Genomic DNA, 22,076 nt, shown 5'->3' with positions numbered 1-22,076 from the left:
ATACGTTACTCATTAGGTGGTTTAGAAATTATAACTCTTACATTTGTAGAAAGGAACTCTCTTCAAAAAGACCAAGTTTGCATAGATAGGTTAAGTAGAACTGGACTTACAGACGTTTTTTCATAATAAAGTTCCCGCTTCCCCCCACCTCTTACTTGAAGAGATAGACTAAAACTTGTAAAATCAAATATACGCTGAATTTCTTGAAGAATACGATAATCATAGTTTAAATGCATCTTAATCCAGCAAAATTTGTAAATTATTCATTTCATAATTTATGGTATTTAATTACGCCCTCTAGCGGTGGACCTACAACTCTTTAAATAATTTCCAGGTTTTTCTCGAGGTCACTTTTGTTGTAATTTTTTTTCCGAAGCTGTACTATAAACGGTTCCCGAGATATGGCCGAGAGCCATTCTTTTTGGGACACCCGGTACACTGCACGTAAAGAGGTAATAGAGATACTAACAGAAGTAATATTAATTTCCTCAGTTGTATTTAAAGAAAGAGGAAAAACTCTCGTATGGCTCGATAGAAAATTGCTAAAGAGATATTCGATTTGTTGTTACACATGTATATCATTATCATAATTTATACTATATTCTTTCTTTAGAGCATAAATATTGGGAAAGTAGATTCGGCCAAATTAATTACCTGACATATGATTTGACAAAAGTCGTTTCGAATTAATCGGTAACTTCGGTTTGTCAAATTGGTCGCTTGGTTTTATGCCGTGTAAATACAGTTATATACTTCACAGTGTTCAGTTTTTATTTGGTTATTTTTAAACTTCTCAAATTTTATTTTATTTGTATGAATATATGTACATTTTTGAAAATATAAATTTACGTATACCTATCTGATAGTTGTATACTTCAATTTTCCTGACTCTGACGAGTTTACATGTACAAATTTGGCTCCCAAATTTCTCTGGACGAATTTACGACGGCCCCGATCCTTTTTTTGAATAGACAATTACATACCTATTATTTAAATTAATGTTTTTATAGACGTCCCCTTAAATTCATATTATAACAATGCCTCTATTATAATATTAAATTAGTATCGAGAATCTCTCGACCTACACGAAAATTTTTTCACACGCAGGTTAACATGAGCTATGTAATAAATGTTTTCGATTTACAATGCAAAGTGTTTTAATAAATAGAAAGTAATAATGAATCATAACCCTAATATGTAGCAAAGGTTTGTGGAATAAGTGTAATTTTGAAGGAATCCGAAAATGAATTCTGAAAATTGGAGTAGACAAAATTCAAAATTTTGAACAAATACCTACCTATTATTAAGGTGCAGTTTCCTGAAAAATAATAAATAAAAATTCAAATGAAGTGCCCATTTCCAATGAAATTATATATAATGGAGCACAATCCATTAACTGACTTGTTTTGGCTACCAACCTTTATCAGGTCAAACGTAATGCCAAGTACTCGTCAATAATACATTGAGATCTGTTTGTGAAAAATATTAAGTAAATAATATTAACGTTAAAATGAGTTATACATTGAAGTGCAAAGGTTACGGCTAACATTTATTTTTGGATATAATGTTGCCTCAAATTTTTCAGTTAATTCTTTGATAAGATATTCTTGAAGAATAGTCAAGAAGAGTGAAATGATTGATTTGTAATCGTCCATTTGATAAAAGCATCTAAAGCAGGATTATAAAAAGTAATCATGTTCTGGAGTGTTACTCTTGGAACCCTTAAGACACAGTACGTCTAAGTATTTCCACTATTGACAATAATTGCTCCCTAGCGATTATATACGTGGAAGTTAAGTACCAATATTCTCTTCTCCAAATACTGTTCCTCAGATTATATTTGACGAATAAATGAAGAGGTAATGGAATATTTGTATACTAAATATTCATCGTTCTACCTTCTGCTCCTATCCTATTTATCTTCTTTACTTTGTCTAGCTTGTAGTGCTTTGTTTATTATCTTTTCCTTTTTATTACTCACACGTTTTTCACATTCTTTTTCGAGTCTGGATTTAGCAACAAGAATTTTCTTGTAATGGAAAACATACAGTAAAAATTATCCTAAAACGGAAAGGTAAATAAACAGTGATGGAAGATTTGTACTAGATCAAAACTTACACAAGAAATCAGAACATAAAATATTACCAGACGGAGACATATTCATTGCAAGAAGGATGGATACTGAACATACTATTTACTGCTACCACTAGACCAACATTTACTGACGGCCGTTTCGACAACAAAGCTATCGTCTTCAGAGAACGTGATGTTTTGCTCTATTTAATACGCAAATGTAGTGTATTTGCAAACTATAAACTCTAAATGAAAAACGGGAGGAACTAATTCTAGTACCTTTAAATCATTTTTATAGAAAAGAAAATAAGACAGTAGATTTGAAATTGAACAATCATTGGGTATTAGGTAATTGATGAAATACTAGATTTAGAACAGGGTGGTATTTATGAAATTAGCCGTAATGATTATGACTGAAAGTACGTTGGACAATATATGTTGATATCCTGTTTAAAGAGCATTCATATCATTTAAAATATGGATAGTTCAAAAAATACTCATGCAATGAGTATCAATAATGTAATTTTTTTCAAATGTATTCAACAATAGATGGTTGTATACATTTGGAAGTATTGCTACTATTGTATGCAATAAAATGTTAATGTAAAGAAATACAGTACATATTCCTTACGGTCTACTTCATAGTTTAGTCAGTCATAATCAAGCAATAAGTAGAAATAATGTGTAACTGTTGAAAATGTATCAAAAAATAGATTGCTGGATGCATTTGAAAGTATTAAGATTGTTAGATATGGGAATAGTTTGAATAGAATTCAAGTATTCCTCGTGGTCCACTTATTAGAGAGGAATTGAATGTGAAAATCATCACTAAGGTAGATTTTCCCGCTGTAATCGTTTCTCGTGGGAAAATTTCCTTCACAGGAAATGTAGTATATAAAGGTTATCAACTTAGTAAGTCATAGTCTACCTTCAATTTCTGAAGAGAATTCTAAGTGTATGTGTGAGTAATGGTATATTGTGTTCAGTATAAATATCACCACGGGTTGCAAAAATTCCAACGTAATTGATTTGTACGTCTACACTATACAAAATATTATTTTATCACTCATATTGACACAATTAATGCATTACTACAAGTATATTATTATTAAAACAGACTTTCAATTATTGATACTAGTTTTCTCGTTAAAATTATTTACGAGAAAAAATTTACATTATTAATGAGTACAGAATTGTATATTTGCCTTAATAATTTCAATATTTCCGTGATTGATGCTTTCTTCTTCATTTTGAGAATTTTCTTTCTTTTATTCGATTCTGCTTTATGAGCATTATGGGAAATAATTTGAATACGATTCCGATTACTTCTAAATTTTTCTGGCTTGTTATATTGCATTGCAATAAGTCAAAAAATGAGAAAATTTCATAATTCTTCAATTTTTCCCTTTCACCTTTTCTTTCTGTTACTATTAAATAAGAAACGAGAAAATTCTTCCAAAATAAACAAGTTCTCAATTAACGAAGAAGAGGAATAATATTTTTGTAAACACTACAATAGATTACAATTGAAAATACTTACAATTGATTCATTATATTTTAAATGAATATTAACTCAAAAAAATATATTTTTCTGATTCAAAACATAAACATTAGTTAACACAGATGCACAGTCACAGACACAACTAAAAAAACATATGTTTGATCATGAGATTTCAAAACATTCAATTCTCTAGTTGTTCTAATTTCGTGCCTATTGCAAAATATGAAATATCTGGATACTATCAATATTTTAGGCGAGTAAAATTTAAGTTCACTAAAATTGTTAAAATACGATATAGTGATAAAAACGTTGAGATACTGAAATTTACAATTTCACAAAAAATGCTCTTTTGATTTGCTTTCCTTTCATGTTTCATGTTTTACAAATAGTAACGAAGAATTTTTATATACTTACTCAATAATATCAACATAATATAAAATCCGACTTGCAGTAATCTCTTTCAAATACCTATGCTATATAAAAAAATTTATTTTAATTAGACGACAAAAGGCTCACATGATAAATTAATAATAAAACTATATTTTGCCACAAAAATTTATTAGATATTTCATTATGGAGACTTATTGAGATTGATTATTTCTTATTTTGGCAGTATAATACTTCCATGTGTTTGCTTCACGACAAATTATAAAATCTAGTTTTTTATGGATGTAGAAGAGCCTTGGACTTTGAATTATGCTTTTATGGAATATAGAAACGATCTTAACTCTCCAAATTTGTCTTTGGAATTACATCATATATAGAATGAACTTCGTAATATTATTTATTCAGTGCATAGAGACCTTTTTTTCCAAAATAGTATAGGAGGAATGACAATAACTCGGTTGTGACATGTTTATTTTATCCACAAATACAAGAAAAAACAAATGTGTGTATTCTATTATTAAATGTCTATTAATCATTATAAATGAATACCTATTTAAACATGCCACGACATTGTTCGAAAATGTTTATAAGAAATTTATGATATATTTTTGCCTTCACTCATTTTAAGTTTTATTTATTGCTCTTATATTTGTCTATGAATCTATATTTATTATGTTGTCCAAGATATTACTTGATAAAGGATCAAAAGAGAAAATTAGAGTAGATTAGACTTTCTACAAGCCTAAAAATGATATCGCTAGGAACTCGTTTCAATAAAATCCTTGGAGATCAAGAATTGAAAGACTTGCACAAATAAACGAAATACAAGCGAAGAGCGGATCAAAAAAGAAGTCAGAAAAGTTAAAAATTGGACATGTTCGCCTGATCTTAGATTCAATAATATATTTTTTAATGGTAGTTAAAGTTGACATAATTAACTTCCACTAGGAAAAGCGGATGTGTACATGTTATCTGTAGTCTGTAAGGACTTTCATAACTTAACTTTTTTCAAGTGGAATATGTAGTTGTGTCTAATTTAATTTAACTTTAATGTCAGTTTAATGAGATATTAGTTTTTCTACAGTTCTTGACTTCTGGTGTTTGTGTTTACTTGATAATGATGAAATTTCTCAAATCTATAAGATCTGTTTCTTCTCATGTCCTGCATATTTCACGCGAACAAGATCAATTCAATGGAGCTAATCACGAGCCATAGTCAGATTCAATAAATTGAATTTAGTTTTTGAGTAAATGGCTTGCAGTTTTCTGAAACAGTAATTATTCTACCTATAATACTATTATCATGTTCTCATTTATTAACAATTCATTTTATTGAAAAGGAAATCTGATTTTGTAGACTCCATATACCAACTATAAACCTGATCAAAGTTCTGTTCATGTTATATCAAAACAACCACCGAAATCAAGAGATACCTATTTCGCAAATTTTTGTCTTAAGTTATTAGACAAAAAATATATATACAGAATGTGATAACTATCCATGATCCATTTAAAAAATATGCATCTGCCTATGTGTGACAATTTTGGATCTATGTAAGAATAATTTAGGTCAGAATTTTATGAATAATTGGGTAAAATAAATAATTTCGGTTCATAAACCTGTATCTTATTACAAAGAAAACGTAGTAGTAATAAAGGCCGGTTCAAATTCCGTAAATTTTGATGTTTGAATATTTAATCTTTCATATACTTTTCTTCTAGCAATATAAAGTATTTCGCTTCGAAACTATCTAGATGTATTCAAATTTAATCCCCGCTATCTAATTATTTCGTCTTAATTCGTTAAAACTTAATTTCTGTAATGTTTTTTATAAAAAATAGAGCCTTGTTAACATGCACAAGGTATCGCGGTATATCTCTTTTTGCGCACCGTAAATAAAATATTTACATCCATCCTAAGCAAAAGACTATTCCCATATGTAGAAGAACTCGTTGGCGAGTACTAAGCGGGGTTTCGGAATGTGAATTTGTTATTATTATTATTATTATTATTATTATTATTATTATTATGAAATTTACATAAACTTTGTTTAATAATTCTATTAATTTAATATAATCACGAGCTAAATCAAAAATACGGCCGCCGTATAGTATTATTGTCGAGAAAGGCGCTTGATTCCAATTTTGAAGGATTTAGGGTCAATTGCAAGAGCTCGAAATAGGTGGCAAGAAGAATTCGCAGAAGATGCAATCAATCTTTGTAAATACACAATTGGAAGAGGGCAGCTCTGGACAGGATCAACCGGGGAAGAAAACTTAGGATGGACAAGTTCTGCAATGGGCTGTAGAAGAAGAAAGAGATCATTATAATTTTTCGTGCAATATTGTTAAAAGTAAAGATTACATTGTTAAGACCAATTGTGGAGATCTTCTAATAGCAATAGTTTTTCCATTCTATGCTTCTCTCTTGTAACTTGATGACGTCGTAGACGCTGCAAATATCGTCGTGCTCAAATCGGTAGATTGTTGACTATACAAAGCACTCATATTTGAATAAATTTTAATTCTTTTGGTAGATCATAGGAAGAGTTTTGAGTGACTAAATATTTCAGATTCTTGAAATTCTTTGGAAAAGCTTACTCTGTAATATGTACACCCAGCAAATTGAAGAATCTTAGATGTATCCTACTAACATTATTCGGTAACTTGTATATTTCTACCTCAACTTTTCACTAGCCACCCAAAGTGTTGTATACTAACCTTCTAGATCTATGGGATTCGGCAAATACCACTGTGTACAGTTTAATCATTTATTTGTTTTCAATTTTAATGTTGCACAATCCTTTGTCTTGTTAACTGTAATAAATAGACATTATATTGATTAGCACTGGGCACTGAGAAATATTTTGCCAGTTGCTTACCACAGCCAAATATAAAATTGAAAACTGCCATAAAATGTTTTATCACATATCACAATTTTTATCAATAACGTATAATTGTAATTTTTCATTTAGTTACGCGACGATAAATATTGTTAATCTAATTCCGTTTCGTAAGCTCGAAGCAAGAGTTGTAACCAAATACTTCAGCTAATTATTCGTTAGGTAATTAAGGGAAGGTAAGTCGCAACTAATTATGGGGTATTCCGAGTTATGCAAATTATGTCAAGAGCACGCCCACTTGACAAAAAATGCTTATATTTTTCTAGAAAAAAACAAAAGCACAAGGATAAACTTAATGAAAGATATACTCGTAGTATTATAAATATATTATTTTTAGGAACTGAAGATTTTTTGTGAACTTATGTGGCTTCAATTTTTTTGTCGTAGCGATGTTCACTTCCGGTTAGGAATTGAATTAAGAATAATCATACAGTCATACCTCTTATCTGGTTTGGGCTGAACGTGTTTCAAATCCATATCCCTAATTGCGTTATTTTTTTCTGCATCAACATCGTTGTAAGTCTTAGATACCGGAAGTGTTGCCGTATTATCCGTGGACTCCATCTCGACGGTGGCAACCTTCATTTCAGTTAAAGTCATTACCGAAATTCTAAGTATACGATTTTTTCACAAAACACTAAATTTTGATTACACTCGTTGCATTTGTAGCATTATTATGCGTAATTTGAAAGAAACGTCGATGTGCTGAAACATTGGATGGAATCCTGATTTTCACATTTAATTGAACTATATTTTTATAAATAAATAAAAAGACTTTTTATCGCGACTTCGTTTTTTCTCATTACATTATCCTCCCGAATTTAACAGCAGAGATTCGACGAGAGGGCTTTAGAAGCACTAACCGAATCTCCTCCTCTTGGTATATGAGGAAGGGAAGCTGCAGAAAATCACATGGCCTTTTTAGCAGCGACGCTATTGGTTCAAATGACAGCTTCCCGGGATTTTGACCTAGTAAACCCTTAAAATTCAACGACCTCACCCAAAATTTAAAATTATTATTTCATTTATTCATTTCAATCATACATTTAATTAAATAAAAAATAGCAATTAATTATGTGCTAGACGATTCATGCTTTCATAACTGCGAAAATACCTATTTAAACCCTTCTATAATCTCAAAAAAATAACACTTATTCAATTAACAGTCTTAAAGATTGTTTATTAATTTGTTGCGAGAAAAACCTTTACCGAAAAAAATGTGGAAACCCAAATAAAATCGGTGATGTGTTAAAAATACAGTAGCTTATTGATCCACTTCAGCATCCCTTCCAGAGTTAAGGGTGGTGCAATCGTGGGCTATTGGATGCTGGGAAATGTACTCGTCAATGTTGCCACAACACTGTTTTTCTGTATTATAGGGAAATATCTGTATGTTTTGTTTTGGGAAACAGGATATTTAAGAATATATATATATATATATATATATATATATATATATATATATATATATATGTTCTTGATTTCAGGTTTCTTCTGTTACAAAATTAGTTTTTTTTTGATAATTCTTAAAGGATAAATAAAATTTGACGCTCCGACTTTTCTTTAAGTCTTTATCAAAATATGACTTAATAACCAACTTTTGATGTATTAGATGGTTGTGTGTATGGAGAAGGTGGAGTCTACAAAAAATGCCAAATTTGTTGATAATTTTGACAAGCATTCATAAATAACCGATTTGTCGAATAATGAACGATCCACACCACATCAATATATAGTTAATTTTGATAGTGATGATGTTGACTATGAAGTGCTTTTTGAATCCACTCTACTTGCTTAACATTTATCTGTGATTTCAGACAGACGTCTGTGATTGAAACATTTAATGGAAAATAATGTATATTCTATTTTTTTACAGTTTATGCTCTGGATTGTTATATACATTAACTATGTCAAATTTTGCTACCCTCTGTTCTTGGTAAGGTAGTACTGAAGCTGAAAACATACTGACAGATTTCAATCTCAAAATCTTAATAGCATATATACCTATAGCTTTTATCACATCTATATCTTCATGATAATCCCTAGTCTTACTACAGAAATCAATGCAATAACCTTTACTATCTATATGAACAGTGCTCTTAACCATTTTGGGCAGAAATTCTGCTCATTTTAAAAAATCTTTCATATTGTACGTAATCTTTTCGTTATAGGCTAGTAACAGCATCGTAATTGTTTTAATAAACCTCACAAGTTTCCTATCATGTCTTACAGCTTACGTCGACTCAACTTCGTTTTACTATACTATATACAGTGTTGCCAAAGACCAACAAACATATTTCTGTGAAAAATACGTTAATAAATTACAAACATACATACAAAGTTCAGAAAAGCATAAATATAAAAAAGTTATATAGTGCTCTTTCCCAAACTCAAAAACAACTTAAATACTTAAACATATCGTTTTTTTTAGTAAGTGCACATTAGTCATGTCAAAAAGTTTTTAAAATAAATATCTAACAATAGGCAAATGTGCATGCACCTGTTTTGTTACGAGTACAATATATATACTATAAATATATACTATGAATAGTGGAGATAAAATATAAAGTTTGGTCGAAACGTAACATCATCAAAATACATATTATTTATTCAAATAGACCTAAAATCAAGAACAGGTATTAATAAATATGAATATGAAGAGGCTAAGAAGCAAAAAATCGACTAAATTTAGGTGTATATTGATTTATTAAGCCTTTTCCATCTGATTTCCATCTACCTATTATGTTCTCAATTTAAATCAAACTTATCTTCTACATCGATAATTTCTGGAATTAATCTTTACAAATCTTTCAACAAGGTCGTTTATAATATTTTCAAGTCACGGACAAGGAATATTTTTGCTTTTGGCAACACAGAAATTCAATTTGGAATTCATTCCGTAGCTATGTTATCTCTTTGTTCTCCATAAACATAGCTAAATGACTAAATGGTTCCAATTATATTAATTTATAAAAACAATAGTACGTATAAGAACCCGTTGCTTATGTAATTAGTTTCAAATTATTGTATAATGCATATAAACATTAATTTTATTAATATTAAATAAAAAAACATTAAAAAATAAGAGAATACGAAAATAGAGTAGAAAGTTCATAATGCAAGTAGAACTGCACCTAACCCATTTAATCATATTTAATAACACTGTTGTGAGTTTATACTGTCTATTTTTTGATAATTATCTATTTTATCATATTCCAGGATACAATATGATCGAAGCAGGTTTTGATATAATCTTCCAACACTTCTAACGATGTGGTCTCTATCTGCTCTATCAGCGACAAACGCTGTCTCTAGGGTCTTCCATCATAGGTCGATTTAGTTTTGAGGAAGGAAACAGTTGCAGTGGAGCTAATTTCGGTAAATATGGTGGCACTGTTATTTCTGACTAGCAGTTAAGAAAAAAAAAAAATGTCTGGGCTCGTATTCTATCACCATGCAAAAGGCATGAATTTATTTGCCACAAATCCAAAAATGATTCATTATATATTCATACAATATTTAAGCTCATTTCTTTCATGAATGTATGACTATCTGACAAGAGCTCAAAATACACCACACCATTGAGGTAAAAAAATTAGTGAAAAACTTTTTCGACCGCGTTTTTCGACATTGGCACTTCTGGTTTATTCTTTTTAGATATTTGAACTTTGACTTCCACTTTCTAGTTATATATTCATGTTTTGGTACAATCATGACTTTTTTTGAGAAAACATGGTTCGAATTTGACGTCATTTAACAGATTCTGAGCGATGCTCTGATCGAGATTAACATTTTTCGAACAAATTTCGAGTTTTTATCATAAAACCCATAATTTATATGCCAATATGATCAACTTTCATAATAATCGTTTCTCGGACTTCTGCAAAAGGCATTTGTTCGTAGTAGAATTAACAGATTTTACATTCTAAGGATGTCAGTGCCCCTAATTTCATTTTGATATGGATAATTGAATAAATATTCTTCGATCAATTTTATCGCCAAAATACTTCGCATTTGTATGTTTCAAGAACAGAAGAATTATGCAAAATAGCTAAGATATACGAGTATGTAAGTACCACCATATAAAACTAAATCCTGCAGGAAGCCTACATATGTCAGATATTTTTTGATAATATTAATTGTTACTTAGTGTGAGAAATTATCAAATAAAAGTTAGTATCCATTCTCCTGCTTCTACTAGTGCTAAACGTATCAAGGAAAATGTTTTATTAATGAAATATACTTACTTTGCATTTTTTGGAAATATCTTCTGACAAATGGGGAAAAACTTGCTTTCCGGTTTCTCGGGCACAAGAGGGGTCTGATCGGCAGTGCAGTGCGTTGGGGTAGTGTGTGTTAGCCCAGCATTATCTATCTGGAAAAAGTAAAACAAAGTTAAGGTTATGTATCTAAATTACTAGATTGGATCCAATTATTCAAATGTTGTAACCTATGATACTAATTATATATTTTTCAAACAAAAAAAGGACAAAATTCAGAAATCATTAATACTGCTTAGTCAAACTATTTCTCTAAATGAGTAATCCACTCATTTTTGCAGATATAGAATGGATCTATACTGAAATCTTATATCAATTCAGATTACTTCACGGAATTTTACTTTGGTATGAAAGCATGTAGGAAAACGTTTCTATTTTCATTTTTTCGGATAATATAATACGAGGGTTATTCTATGTGAATATAAAAGATCGGCCACCTGTTGCCAGTCTCTCACTACGCCGACATTATGTTTCACATCTCTACATCGATGTACCGGTTTACATCAATCAACTGTAAACATTGTTCAATTATTTGGTTTCTAAATGAAAAAAAAGTCCGTACTTAAGGACAAATGTTAAAAACAAAGAACGATCTAGACGTCATGACACAAAAAGTTCAAGCGGTAATTTGTCCAAATAATCGTTTCACTATAGACGTGAACCTCAATCTGTGAGCGTTTGAAGAAATTGTCATGAAGGTGTTTGAAGGAAACGCGAATAATGGAGATCATTGATTTATCGCTTTGTAGATCCTGAACAAATATAGTACAATTGAGCTGACAATTTCTGAATACAGACGGTTGATTGCTTTTTCCCACTTTTCATTTCACCAATTTTATCTAGGTCTTCCTCTTTTGTTTATCCTAGCAACAGATGAATGAAAATGAAGCGTTTAAAAAAAATATGGATTTGTGGCAAAACAATTCGCCTTACAACATAGACTATAAATAAAGTCGGGAAGATATTAAAGCGATTTGGAAGATTAAAATAGTGCGGAATATATTCGTAGCAGGCAAGATAAAGCAATGAATTCATATGAGCAGAATATAGGGAAACAATAAAAAGTATTGAAAACGCAAAGATAAAGATTTAAATAAGTTTCGCTAAATCAACAAAATTAAAACAAACACTGGTAAATAAATAAATTAAAAAAAACGGAGAGAAAATTGTGAAATGAGGTAGATCGAAATACACATGAAAAAAAGTGGAGCAAAGCACTTAAGCCATGAGCCAAATAGGTCTGCAATAATTTATTATTATAATATTTAAAAAAATATATATCGAAATGTATTCACTCAAAAATAATTTTTGTTATTTATGAGTAAATAATATACAGTTAACCTTCACATCAAAATCTTGAAATCAACATCAGTTATTAATTACTTTTAAAAGACATAAAAATAAATTAAAATAATGCTCGATGTTGAAATTTGAAAATAAACGAAATCAGTTGTATGGACTCGTTCCAATAACTTTTTGTCATGGTCTCAAAATAAAATTTATTAAAAGCTAGTACAACTTTTCGCGTGTTTAACAAAAACTTTTTATTGCGATTTCAAACATTATCAAAGGATTGTTTGTAGATATGGAAAATGTGATATTCTTATACATTTTTGAATGTATGGGAAGCTGAAAAACAATAATTTTGAAACATAAATTTGAATAATGTAAGTTTTTCTTGAAACAACTGAATATAATAAATGGTAAGATGAGATACAAGTGATGGATCTATTGTCTAATAACAGAAATAAATTAAGAACAATCTAACAAGATCTGATTATTAAAATTGGTAAAGGATGGTAAAAGCTAGAAGCCAGAAAACTCCAAAAAAATTTCTCGCCATTTGCTTATTTGGAATTCACTATCACACTATAATATGTTATGTAATACTTGGTATCTCGATTGGATAAATAACCTGTGATACAATGAAAGTTTTTGTAATTTATCAGAACTGATTCCTGAAATCTAATCAAGAAATAAATGAATACTTCAAAGTAGCAATACACACAGTGTCCCAACGAAAAGTAGCCACTGCAGAGCAAATAAAAAATTGAAAAACGTGAACATTGATTTCAAGGGAGGCATATTTTACCATAATACATAAGTTTAATTCTCGATCCTGCACAGTCACATTTAAAAAAATTTAAATTGTAAATAGGGTTGAATGGTACCTGTTTCAATCGATTATTGTTATAATTTTCCGGAATTTATGAATGGGTATATAACTGGTTCTAATTTCACATTTTAACAATAAAAACACATAAAATAGAATTTGTATTATGCTATAAATTGATTAAAATGATCTCCTTTGATTACTCCCGTATAATAATATAATCTATATTCCAATTCTCCCTTTGAGCACTTATGGAGATTATTAGCGACATTCTCAAACTAGTCGTTGACGTAGATATTCTAGAGATTCAGATTGTATTACAAATGATCCCAAAGGAAACGATCTAAAGGGTTTTAATCGGGTGAAGAATAATTTACCTCCAATGCATAGACCAGAAATGTGATTTTTCAGAAATTGGGGGACCGTACAGAAACATGTTGTTTTGCACCATTTGGTTGAAAAAACAAACTCCAAAAAGTTATTGTCGTACCTAGGAAATGGGATAATTTCCTGTTGCCATATAGGTTATCTAACATCAATAGCGTTCCCACAATGTTGGACTTATAAATAACCAATCGTACTGTACGTATATGATTGGGACTTCTAGCAACTACTTTGCGATTTTCCTGTCTTGGTATTATCCATCTACAAATGATTCACAACTGCCGCAGCGACTGCTTCATTACTGATACCTTTTAAGATTAGTACTATTTGCTTTCAACAGAAACCTTTCACATATAATAGAGTGAGTTTCACCATCATAATAACTTTTAAATAGCATATGGTTTCTTGTTATAATATATTAATTTGGAATTTCTAACAATATTAGTTTATTGAACTATTCTAGAACCGATTATCTCAACATAAATATTATTGAAAGCTATTACTGTTCCCATTAAAATTCGTATAAACACAAATTGATTAAAACTCCCCTAATTAACTCCTCGATTTGCAAAAGCGAATGAACTCACTGTTTAAATATGATGAAATACACACACCTGAAATAAACTCAAAACTAAAATTATATTTTAGAAAATTCAGAAAATAGTTCGGAACTACAGTTTCCTGAAAGCATCTGTTCATGTTAGAAAAAATATATATTATTTATATTAACTCATTCCAATAAAAATCTTCTGAGTAGAATCTGTATTTCATAAACTTCTATAATTATAAACACCGTGTGTATTAGTCTAATGGAATGATTTGATTAGCGTGACCATGTTCTAGTTAAATCACATTATTATCTAACATTTCCAGTTGTTTTCATACTACACTCTTCTATTCGTCTAGTCAGTATAGTTTTATGGTAATGTATTCAAATTTTTTTGTTTTGCAATATCTCAATGTCTTGATTAGAATTACGTTAACCTCAAAATCAAAACGACAACTTAAGGAAAAGATATTATAGAGAAAAGCATACAGAATGAAAGGATGTAGAAAATAAAAGCATGGAAGATTAGAGGACTAACCGGAAAGAAAAATGAAATGATACAAGAATTTGAAACAGATGAAATTGAAATTGAATTAGATGGATATTTGTTAATATTCAATGGGGTAAATACAAAAAGTAGAGCACAGAAGGAATTGAATGTATATTAAGAAAAGAACATGAAAAATATTTTGAAAACTGAACTGCAATTAAAGAAAGAATACTTAAAGTAGAACTGAATTCAAGGAAAAACAAAACAATAATTATAGTGTAAGATCCAAATGAAGATACAAGATCAAAATGAAAGAAGCATTTTGGGACAAAACGAGGGAGACAATTGAAGAAGCCGGAGCTAGGTCATTAATAGTGGGAGATTTTAATAGAAGATTTGGGAAATAAGACGAGCAAAATAGTGACGTAATTAGGTTAGAGAAGGAAAGAAACGGCAATGGAGTAAGGCTAATAAATTTATGTATATTAAGCCACCTAATAGTGAGTCAAAGGTGTCACCAAAAAAGGTCGAATAAGAAACGAAAAGATAACAGAAGACTTGATTGTACAATCTGTGATTGAAACAATTAAAAAGCAACAGCTTAGATGGTTAGGACACCTTTGTAAAAAGAAGACAAACAGACTGGCAAAAAGTATTTGTAAGTTAAAGAAAAAAAGGACGCCCAAAGATGCTATGAATAGAAAGGAGTGGCAAAAATTTGTGTATCAATAAAAAGAAAGACACACACATCTGACGCCTATAAAGGATAATTTATTGTTATATATGTGAAGACAGGTGAAAATTTAACGTTCAGTCTTCATCACAATATTATTTGACACAATTTGTGTATTTATATTAATCAATAGATCACTTACATCGTGATTATCAAAATAAAATAGATTTTTAAATTGATTTTGATATTCAAAGTAATCGAAACGTCAAATTTTTACCTGTCTTAAAAAATATAAAAAAGAATACAGTTTAAATCAGAAGAGATATAAAATCAAGAGGATTTAGAAACTAGATTCACGAGTTAAACAGCGTTGAAATTTTGAAAATTCCCGACGTTTCGTCTCCCACATTGAAGCCATTATAAAGAGAGGGGTCGGGGCAGGGTGGTTATTCGTTCAATGGCAATACCAGCAGTGATAGTAAAAGTGTCCACGGTGTTCTCAATAGTAAGCTTACTGTTTATTTCTATTTAAACATTTTATATTTTTTTGTTTCAGCTTTTTATTCCCTCACTGAAGTAGGGAAATTGAGGCCTTGGAATCAACCAAAAAGAAGGTGATTTGTTACGTGTAGTGGACAGATTGATTTTTTTATGAATAAAAAGCCTATATAGACGTATTCGAGCATTTTCATTTTCATAGAATTATTCCATATTTTGTCTGTACAGATCATCATTCATTTATTTCTCTATCCTTGGAAACGAAAAAATTGGTTTTTGAAACTAAATTACTGCAATGAATATATTTCTCATTTATCACTAAATACACCATAGAATGATCTGCTTTTACAAACAACCCCATACTAACCATTTTATACTTCATATCTTCCTATAAACACATTGTATAAAAATTACCTAAAAAGAAGTATGGAAGGGAGTGTATATAATCTATGTGTTAGTTAATGAGTTCACAGTAAGAGAATTCATGATGAAAAGCGATTATAAAAATTCTCTGGTTAGATAACATCTTTTATAAATGTGTTACCTGAATACTGAATACATATTTTCTTGTGAAAGTTTCATAAACAATCATTTAGCCATCAGGTTATCTCTTTTATTTGCTTGAATGTTCTAAAAATACAAATATTTTGAATTGATAGCCAAGAGAAACTCGTTCAGACATTTTAATTAAGTTCTTGATTGGGTATATATCTCTTAATGACGTTCTTCACCATACTAGTAAATCTGAAATTGGTACGTGACGCAAATACATGAACTTGAAATTGTGATAAATATCTCTCTAAGTATTTCACGTAAAGATCAACTATTACAAGCCCAATGTATCCTGCATGCATTTATACGCAAGATACTAAAATTTTCGAAAAATTTTAGAAGATTTTCTTCAAGTTCAAAGAACTTGAAACACAGAAAGAGCAGTCTAAATTCTTCAAAAAGAAGAATCCAAACCATGTTTGAACAACCTGAAGAGAGCATTTTGTAAAATAGTTGGATTATAAATTATTACTAACAAACTCCGTTGTTAACCTGTATTAAGTATTTTTAAATGCAAGGTCACGTGACGTGGTCGCCACGAGTCAATTGAAATGTTAGACACGAATTTAAAACAAACAGCAAGATTAGACGTTAAACAGTCACGCTATGTTACTGATCTTGGTACTAGGCAAAAATAATTCATTTAAATGCTATTTCCAATAATAAAAAAATGATGTAAACTAGACAATACTTTCTCTTTTCCATATGTTTCAATTGCTGTTATTATATATAATAATATAAACGCTCTTGTTTTTGCTTGATTCACTTTAGCAATCGAAACGAAACCTTTAGACCACCATCCATCTCAGCTCTTACTGCTATACAAGCTATTTGTTTCACAAGAGAAAAAGCTTATGCTTGAATGCAGTCTGACTATTCTAATAAGATTCACAGAATAAATTGGTAAGTAGCATAGAAAACTAATTCCGGAAAACAAAAGTTTTCGTCCCTGACAGTTCCAGTTCAAAAAACTCCGTTTGAGGATTTGACTGATAAAGGATGCTTAGTATCTGAAATTTATTCAGCTTCAAAGCTGTAAAGAAACTAGCAAAATAGATGGTATTGTTGGATAAAGGAAACGTTTGGGACGATAGTTATAATCAGCAGGATAATATTAATTATGGACTATACGCAATTCTGTCATCTATACTAAAACAGCTAAAATCCAAATTTCATTAAGAAATAAAACATTTTATTTGTAATATTCTCCGTATCGATAACATTTTTATGTGATAAGTATAATAATATATTCTTTTTATATTAAAATATGGAAAATATTATGTAGACAGTTCATATGTCTATTGGTAGCATGAAACTTTTATCTCCATTTTCAATATTATTATAAATCAGTGGAGATTGATTATTTTCAATATAGAGGTTGAATCGCCGGTAAGAAGCTCTCACAAAACATTTAGGTTAAGCCAGCTTCCTAAGTAAACGATAAAATTACACATTCTTTACATATTTTTTTTAAGCGATTTGTATAATTCCTATTGTTTTATTGTTCCAATGAATACATATACTATATTGATTTTTTAGAATTTAGAGCTGTTTATGCCTGTTAAATAATAATTATTTCAGCTACTTTTTCTTCTATTCAAACAAATTGTTTGTTACTCCATCCCTTCAGTGAATGTTATTTCCTACCCTCCAATAATCGAATTCCACGAGGTTAATTACCTTTTCGAACTATGATTATTAATGTCTGTACTTTAGGTAAGTTCTGGGTATAACATAACATTTATATTATATATTTATAGCTTATTTATAAGCTCAAGTATGGAAAAAGTATGTTCAGGTTAAACGAATTACTAAAATGAGCAGACAGGAAGAATAATTCTTAATTCCTTATAAAGTAAATAATAGTAAATTAAAATCAGGATATTTTGATGTACTGATTAATAGCTATCTAGAGCAGTTGCATCTTCCTTGTTTCAAAGGTTACCAAATGTAACAATGCTTCCGTCACAAACGTAATGTTCCAACGTACGATGTTGGATTATCACCCTTTATAATTACCCCCCTTATTATGAGAATGTACTTGTAAAAGAGTGTATGTCATATATGAAAGAAGGTAATTGCGTGTGTTAGGGGGAGTTGCGAAGCAGAGGTATTTGTGTGTCTACTTCAACTGTTCTAATCTATTACAGGGTTCCTATTGTTAGAAGTGACATTGTATTTCCATAAGTAGCTTCATTGAAATACGAAGATTTTTGTCACTTGTATAATTATCAGTTAAAGATAATTAAAATAAATAGCGACTAGGTTCAGACGAAAAGATAATCCCAAATGTATTTAATACATTTTTCTTCTATTATTCATAAATTGTTGCTAGAAATATAAAAGGCCAAATTAAATTTCAAAAATTTATCAAGGTCTCAATAACTGTTAGCTTAAAATCTTCAAATAATCAGTCCATTCAAGCAAGTGACGAAATACTCAACCAATTTTTTTACAAAATTATTTTCGAATTGTCTGTATACTAATTTGGTATCTAATAAAGGAAATCTATGCTCAATAACAAATACTGATACAAGATACAAGAGATATGAAAAAATAAATTTCGAAGTTTTTTATTTTGTTCATAATTCAGTAATCTTGAATACATCTAGAAGATTTGGTATTTATAAAAGATTGATTAAATATATTTCTTACTTTGACTATAGTCGCAACTGGCTTATGCTGAACGATGAGTGGTTGTTGGTCCTTTGGTAAAGGAGGGCATGGTGGTGGAACTTCTTTGGGCATGATTATTTTCATAGGAATTGTGTCCTCGAGCAGTCTTTCTTTCATCTCGTAGAGATACGGGCAACGCTGCATAGTTGCACTACGATTCTACTGAAACCAAAATTCATTTTGGAATCTCAGTCATTTCATAAAAAAATGGTTTCATTTAATCTGAAAAAAAAATTCAAAAAACGTTTAACCAAATAAAAAGGTCTCTAATTGTTTATAATAAGTTTAATGTGTGAATAAATTATATTAAATATATTGAAATGTTTTTTTATGTGGGTAAATATTTATATTTCAATTTATCTGGAAATATGAAGAAATTAAAAAAATATCTTAGAAAACATAGTATGTTAATCAAAAATTACACATAACTTACTAGAGTAATGAGTAACAAGAGCCATTCCAATATACTTATACCATAAGATTTTTAGGAAACCGAACATAGAAAATCCTGTGCTGCCATTTAAACTAAACTATATGTTGAATTTAGATCTGCCACCTGCGCTGGTGATCCCCGAGTGCCCCCCGACGCTCGACCCTTTCCGGACCTTCTGTGTACCTGCTTTTTATTACTGTAATTAAGTACTCATTTAAAAAACAAGGAAATATGTTTTTAAATGACGAAAATCAGAGCAGTTTGAAATTTTTTGTTAAATTTACGATGATTTTTCGTGCAATAATATTTTTTGATCAATAACTACGCAAAAACAATAAGTAGGGCATAAATAATAGTTTATTCATGATATTGTATTTCTTGTGAAATAGTAATATTCTCAAAGTGCTCCGATTTTTGTCATTCTAAAACGTATTTCCTTGTTTTTTAATCAGTACTCATTATTTGCTGTTGTAATAATTTGAAATTGTTAATAAAAAAATTGTTTTTCCCTGTAACAGTTACACAAAAGGTACGGAAAGGATTGAGCGTCGGGGGGCGCTTGGGGTTCACCAGCGCAGGTAGCCCAGTGGCCCACTATTCGGTTTCCTCAAAATCTTACGGTATATTACAATGTCAAACCGACACCTTAGAGGAGTTTGGCTAACCATAATAAAAAGCCCAAGGGTAGTTGCAAAAAATTTTGTTTTTTAATCTCAGAAAAAATGACTGAAATGGGCATCATATCTATTGAAATTCCGGATATAACTTTTGAGTGAATAGGGGCCAACAGCCAAAGACGAGAATCTGTTTGTAGCATTCAAGATTCTCATCACAACTTTGCGATTTTTTATTGATTTGGATTTTTATATTCGGTTTCCTTTATATTTCCAATCACTCATAATATCCTTTCCATTATAGCATTTATGCTTTCACATTTACCACTGATCTTCTTCAAATTCTCTAGCAATTATCAGAACCAAGCTTTGCAGACGAATATTGCCGAGGCTCTGACTACTGTTCTGTGTACAATATTGTTTTCAATTTTTTAAATTTATAACCGTTTTATCTTATTTCATGGAGCTGATACTAACAATATTTTTAAATCAAGCTGATGATATTGCAGATGAGCTGCTATTACCAGTTACGAGCTTGTATACAAAATTGGTTTCAACACTTAATGCAGCTACGAACAAAGTTAATCTAATAATATTTTTGGTGGCTAAGTGGATAATTGATATGTATTTTTGTACTTCTCATAAAGTTATAAAAAAATTTTCTTTAATATCTAAAATAATAGTACTTTTATAGTTTAGGGTCTTCAAACTAAAGTAATTATGAGATTGAAGTTCATATTAAAAAAATATGTTTGTTTAAAATGATTAAAGATCCAAATACAATATTCGAAAACTGTTAAAAAACGTAAGAAATACCTCTCTGCGTCAAATTAATGATGAAAAGATGGAATAATAGACGAAATTTTTGCAATATTAATACTTACATTTCGAAAATCCTTATATAAACGAATAACTGCGACTAATTTTTCTGGTACAAGATAAATAAATACACAATAATGCTCAAAAACTTTCAACTATTATTTTGAAAGTATAAAACTACCCCATCCAGGCAATGACTCTGTTTACATCGCGAGGCCATTACTCTACTTGGCAACAAGTTTGTTTATTTTGAAAACGCACTGAAAAAGTCCCTAATCCGTTGACTAGAATTTATTTGTCGATATATAAAAAGAAACTATCATTATCTTAAACCTTTTAAAAATTCGAGTTATTTCTGTAAACACAAAGACTCTAGATGCGTCCGAGAATGAAAGCAGAAACTGCAATCGTAAACACTAGTGCACACACTACTGCAACTTCAAAATAATCACATCGATTTGTAGGTAGCAGCTTTATTATTATTCTGAGACCGCACAGAAACGCTTACGTTACTTTTTACACCAAAACAGTTACAAAATAGAATGCAGAACTATTTTAAAACAAGGAAGTGTCGAAAAATAACAGGAAGTAGAAGTAGTGTTGCAGGAAGATATACGCGCCTTAAGAATTTATATAATAAATATACAAAATATATATGTACTTACCGTTTTATTTTTTAAAGATATGAACACATTACAAATCACAATAAATTTATAGAAAACACTAATACAGGTACGTATGTATCTACATCTAGAGATATCTGTAAATGGAACGCTCTACTTTGCACCGAAATATAGAATGAGTTTTCCTGATTTTCATATCATGCTACTGCGCGTGTTTGAAACGATTTCGACCCTACATCAATTCTATATAGGGTGTAAGCCAAAGGCGTACGAAAAGGGATTATATTCAAACTGTACTTATTTAAATATTTTTCAATAATAACACATCAATTTTCCTATGAGGTAATACAACACTTTGTTTTAAATTTTGCGCATTATTGGATGATACAAAAAAGTTCGGAACCTATCATCGGGTTAACCCGTTTATGATCTGAATGTTCGAAAAGTAATCCGGATCACGTTCTCTGTTGTTCGGAGATTGATTTATATAATTGATTGATAGCCATATAA

At 30.0% G+C, this 22,076-nt stretch overlaps 1 protein-coding gene across 11 annotated transcripts in view; it reads right to left on the bottom strand.

Moving 5' to 3' along the window:
• The window catches only part of LOC130451212 (proton channel OtopLc), a 52,030-nt gene extending 30,032 nt beyond the window's left edge, over positions 1 to 21,998 (bottom strand). For 5 of the 11 annotated variants that reach the window (XM_056790082.1, XM_056790077.1, XM_056790081.1 and 2 more), the window contains exons 1-3: positions 21,009 to 21,573; positions 19,057 to 19,299; positions 11,112 to 11,239 (exon numbers count right to left, since the gene is read on the bottom strand). In XM_056790082.1, the coding sequence (XP_056646060.1) occupies positions 11,112 to 11,239; positions 19,057 to 19,221 (293 nt within the window). In that variant the 5' untranslated portion in view covers positions 19,222 to 19,299; positions 21,009 to 21,573. Of the gene's footprint in view, positions 1 to 7,303; positions 7,779 to 11,111; positions 11,240 to 19,056; positions 19,300 to 21,008; positions 21,574 to 21,608 lie in introns of those variants that run through there. The other 6 variants (XM_056790078.1, XM_056790080.1, XM_056790079.1 and 3 more) reach the window with 6 other exon arrangements.
• Between the last annotated feature and the right edge of the window lie 78 nt (positions 21,999 to 22,076).

This window comes from Diorhabda sublineata, chromosome X, assembly GCF_026230105.1.
Source record: "Diorhabda sublineata isolate icDioSubl1.1 chromosome X, icDioSubl1.1, whole genome shotgun sequence".
Lineage (NCBI taxonomy): Eukaryota > Metazoa > Arthropoda > Insecta > Coleoptera > Chrysomelidae > Diorhabda > Diorhabda sublineata.
The sequence above is the reverse complement of the archived record's forward strand: the minus strand, read 5'-3'. Positions and strand labels throughout refer to the sequence as shown.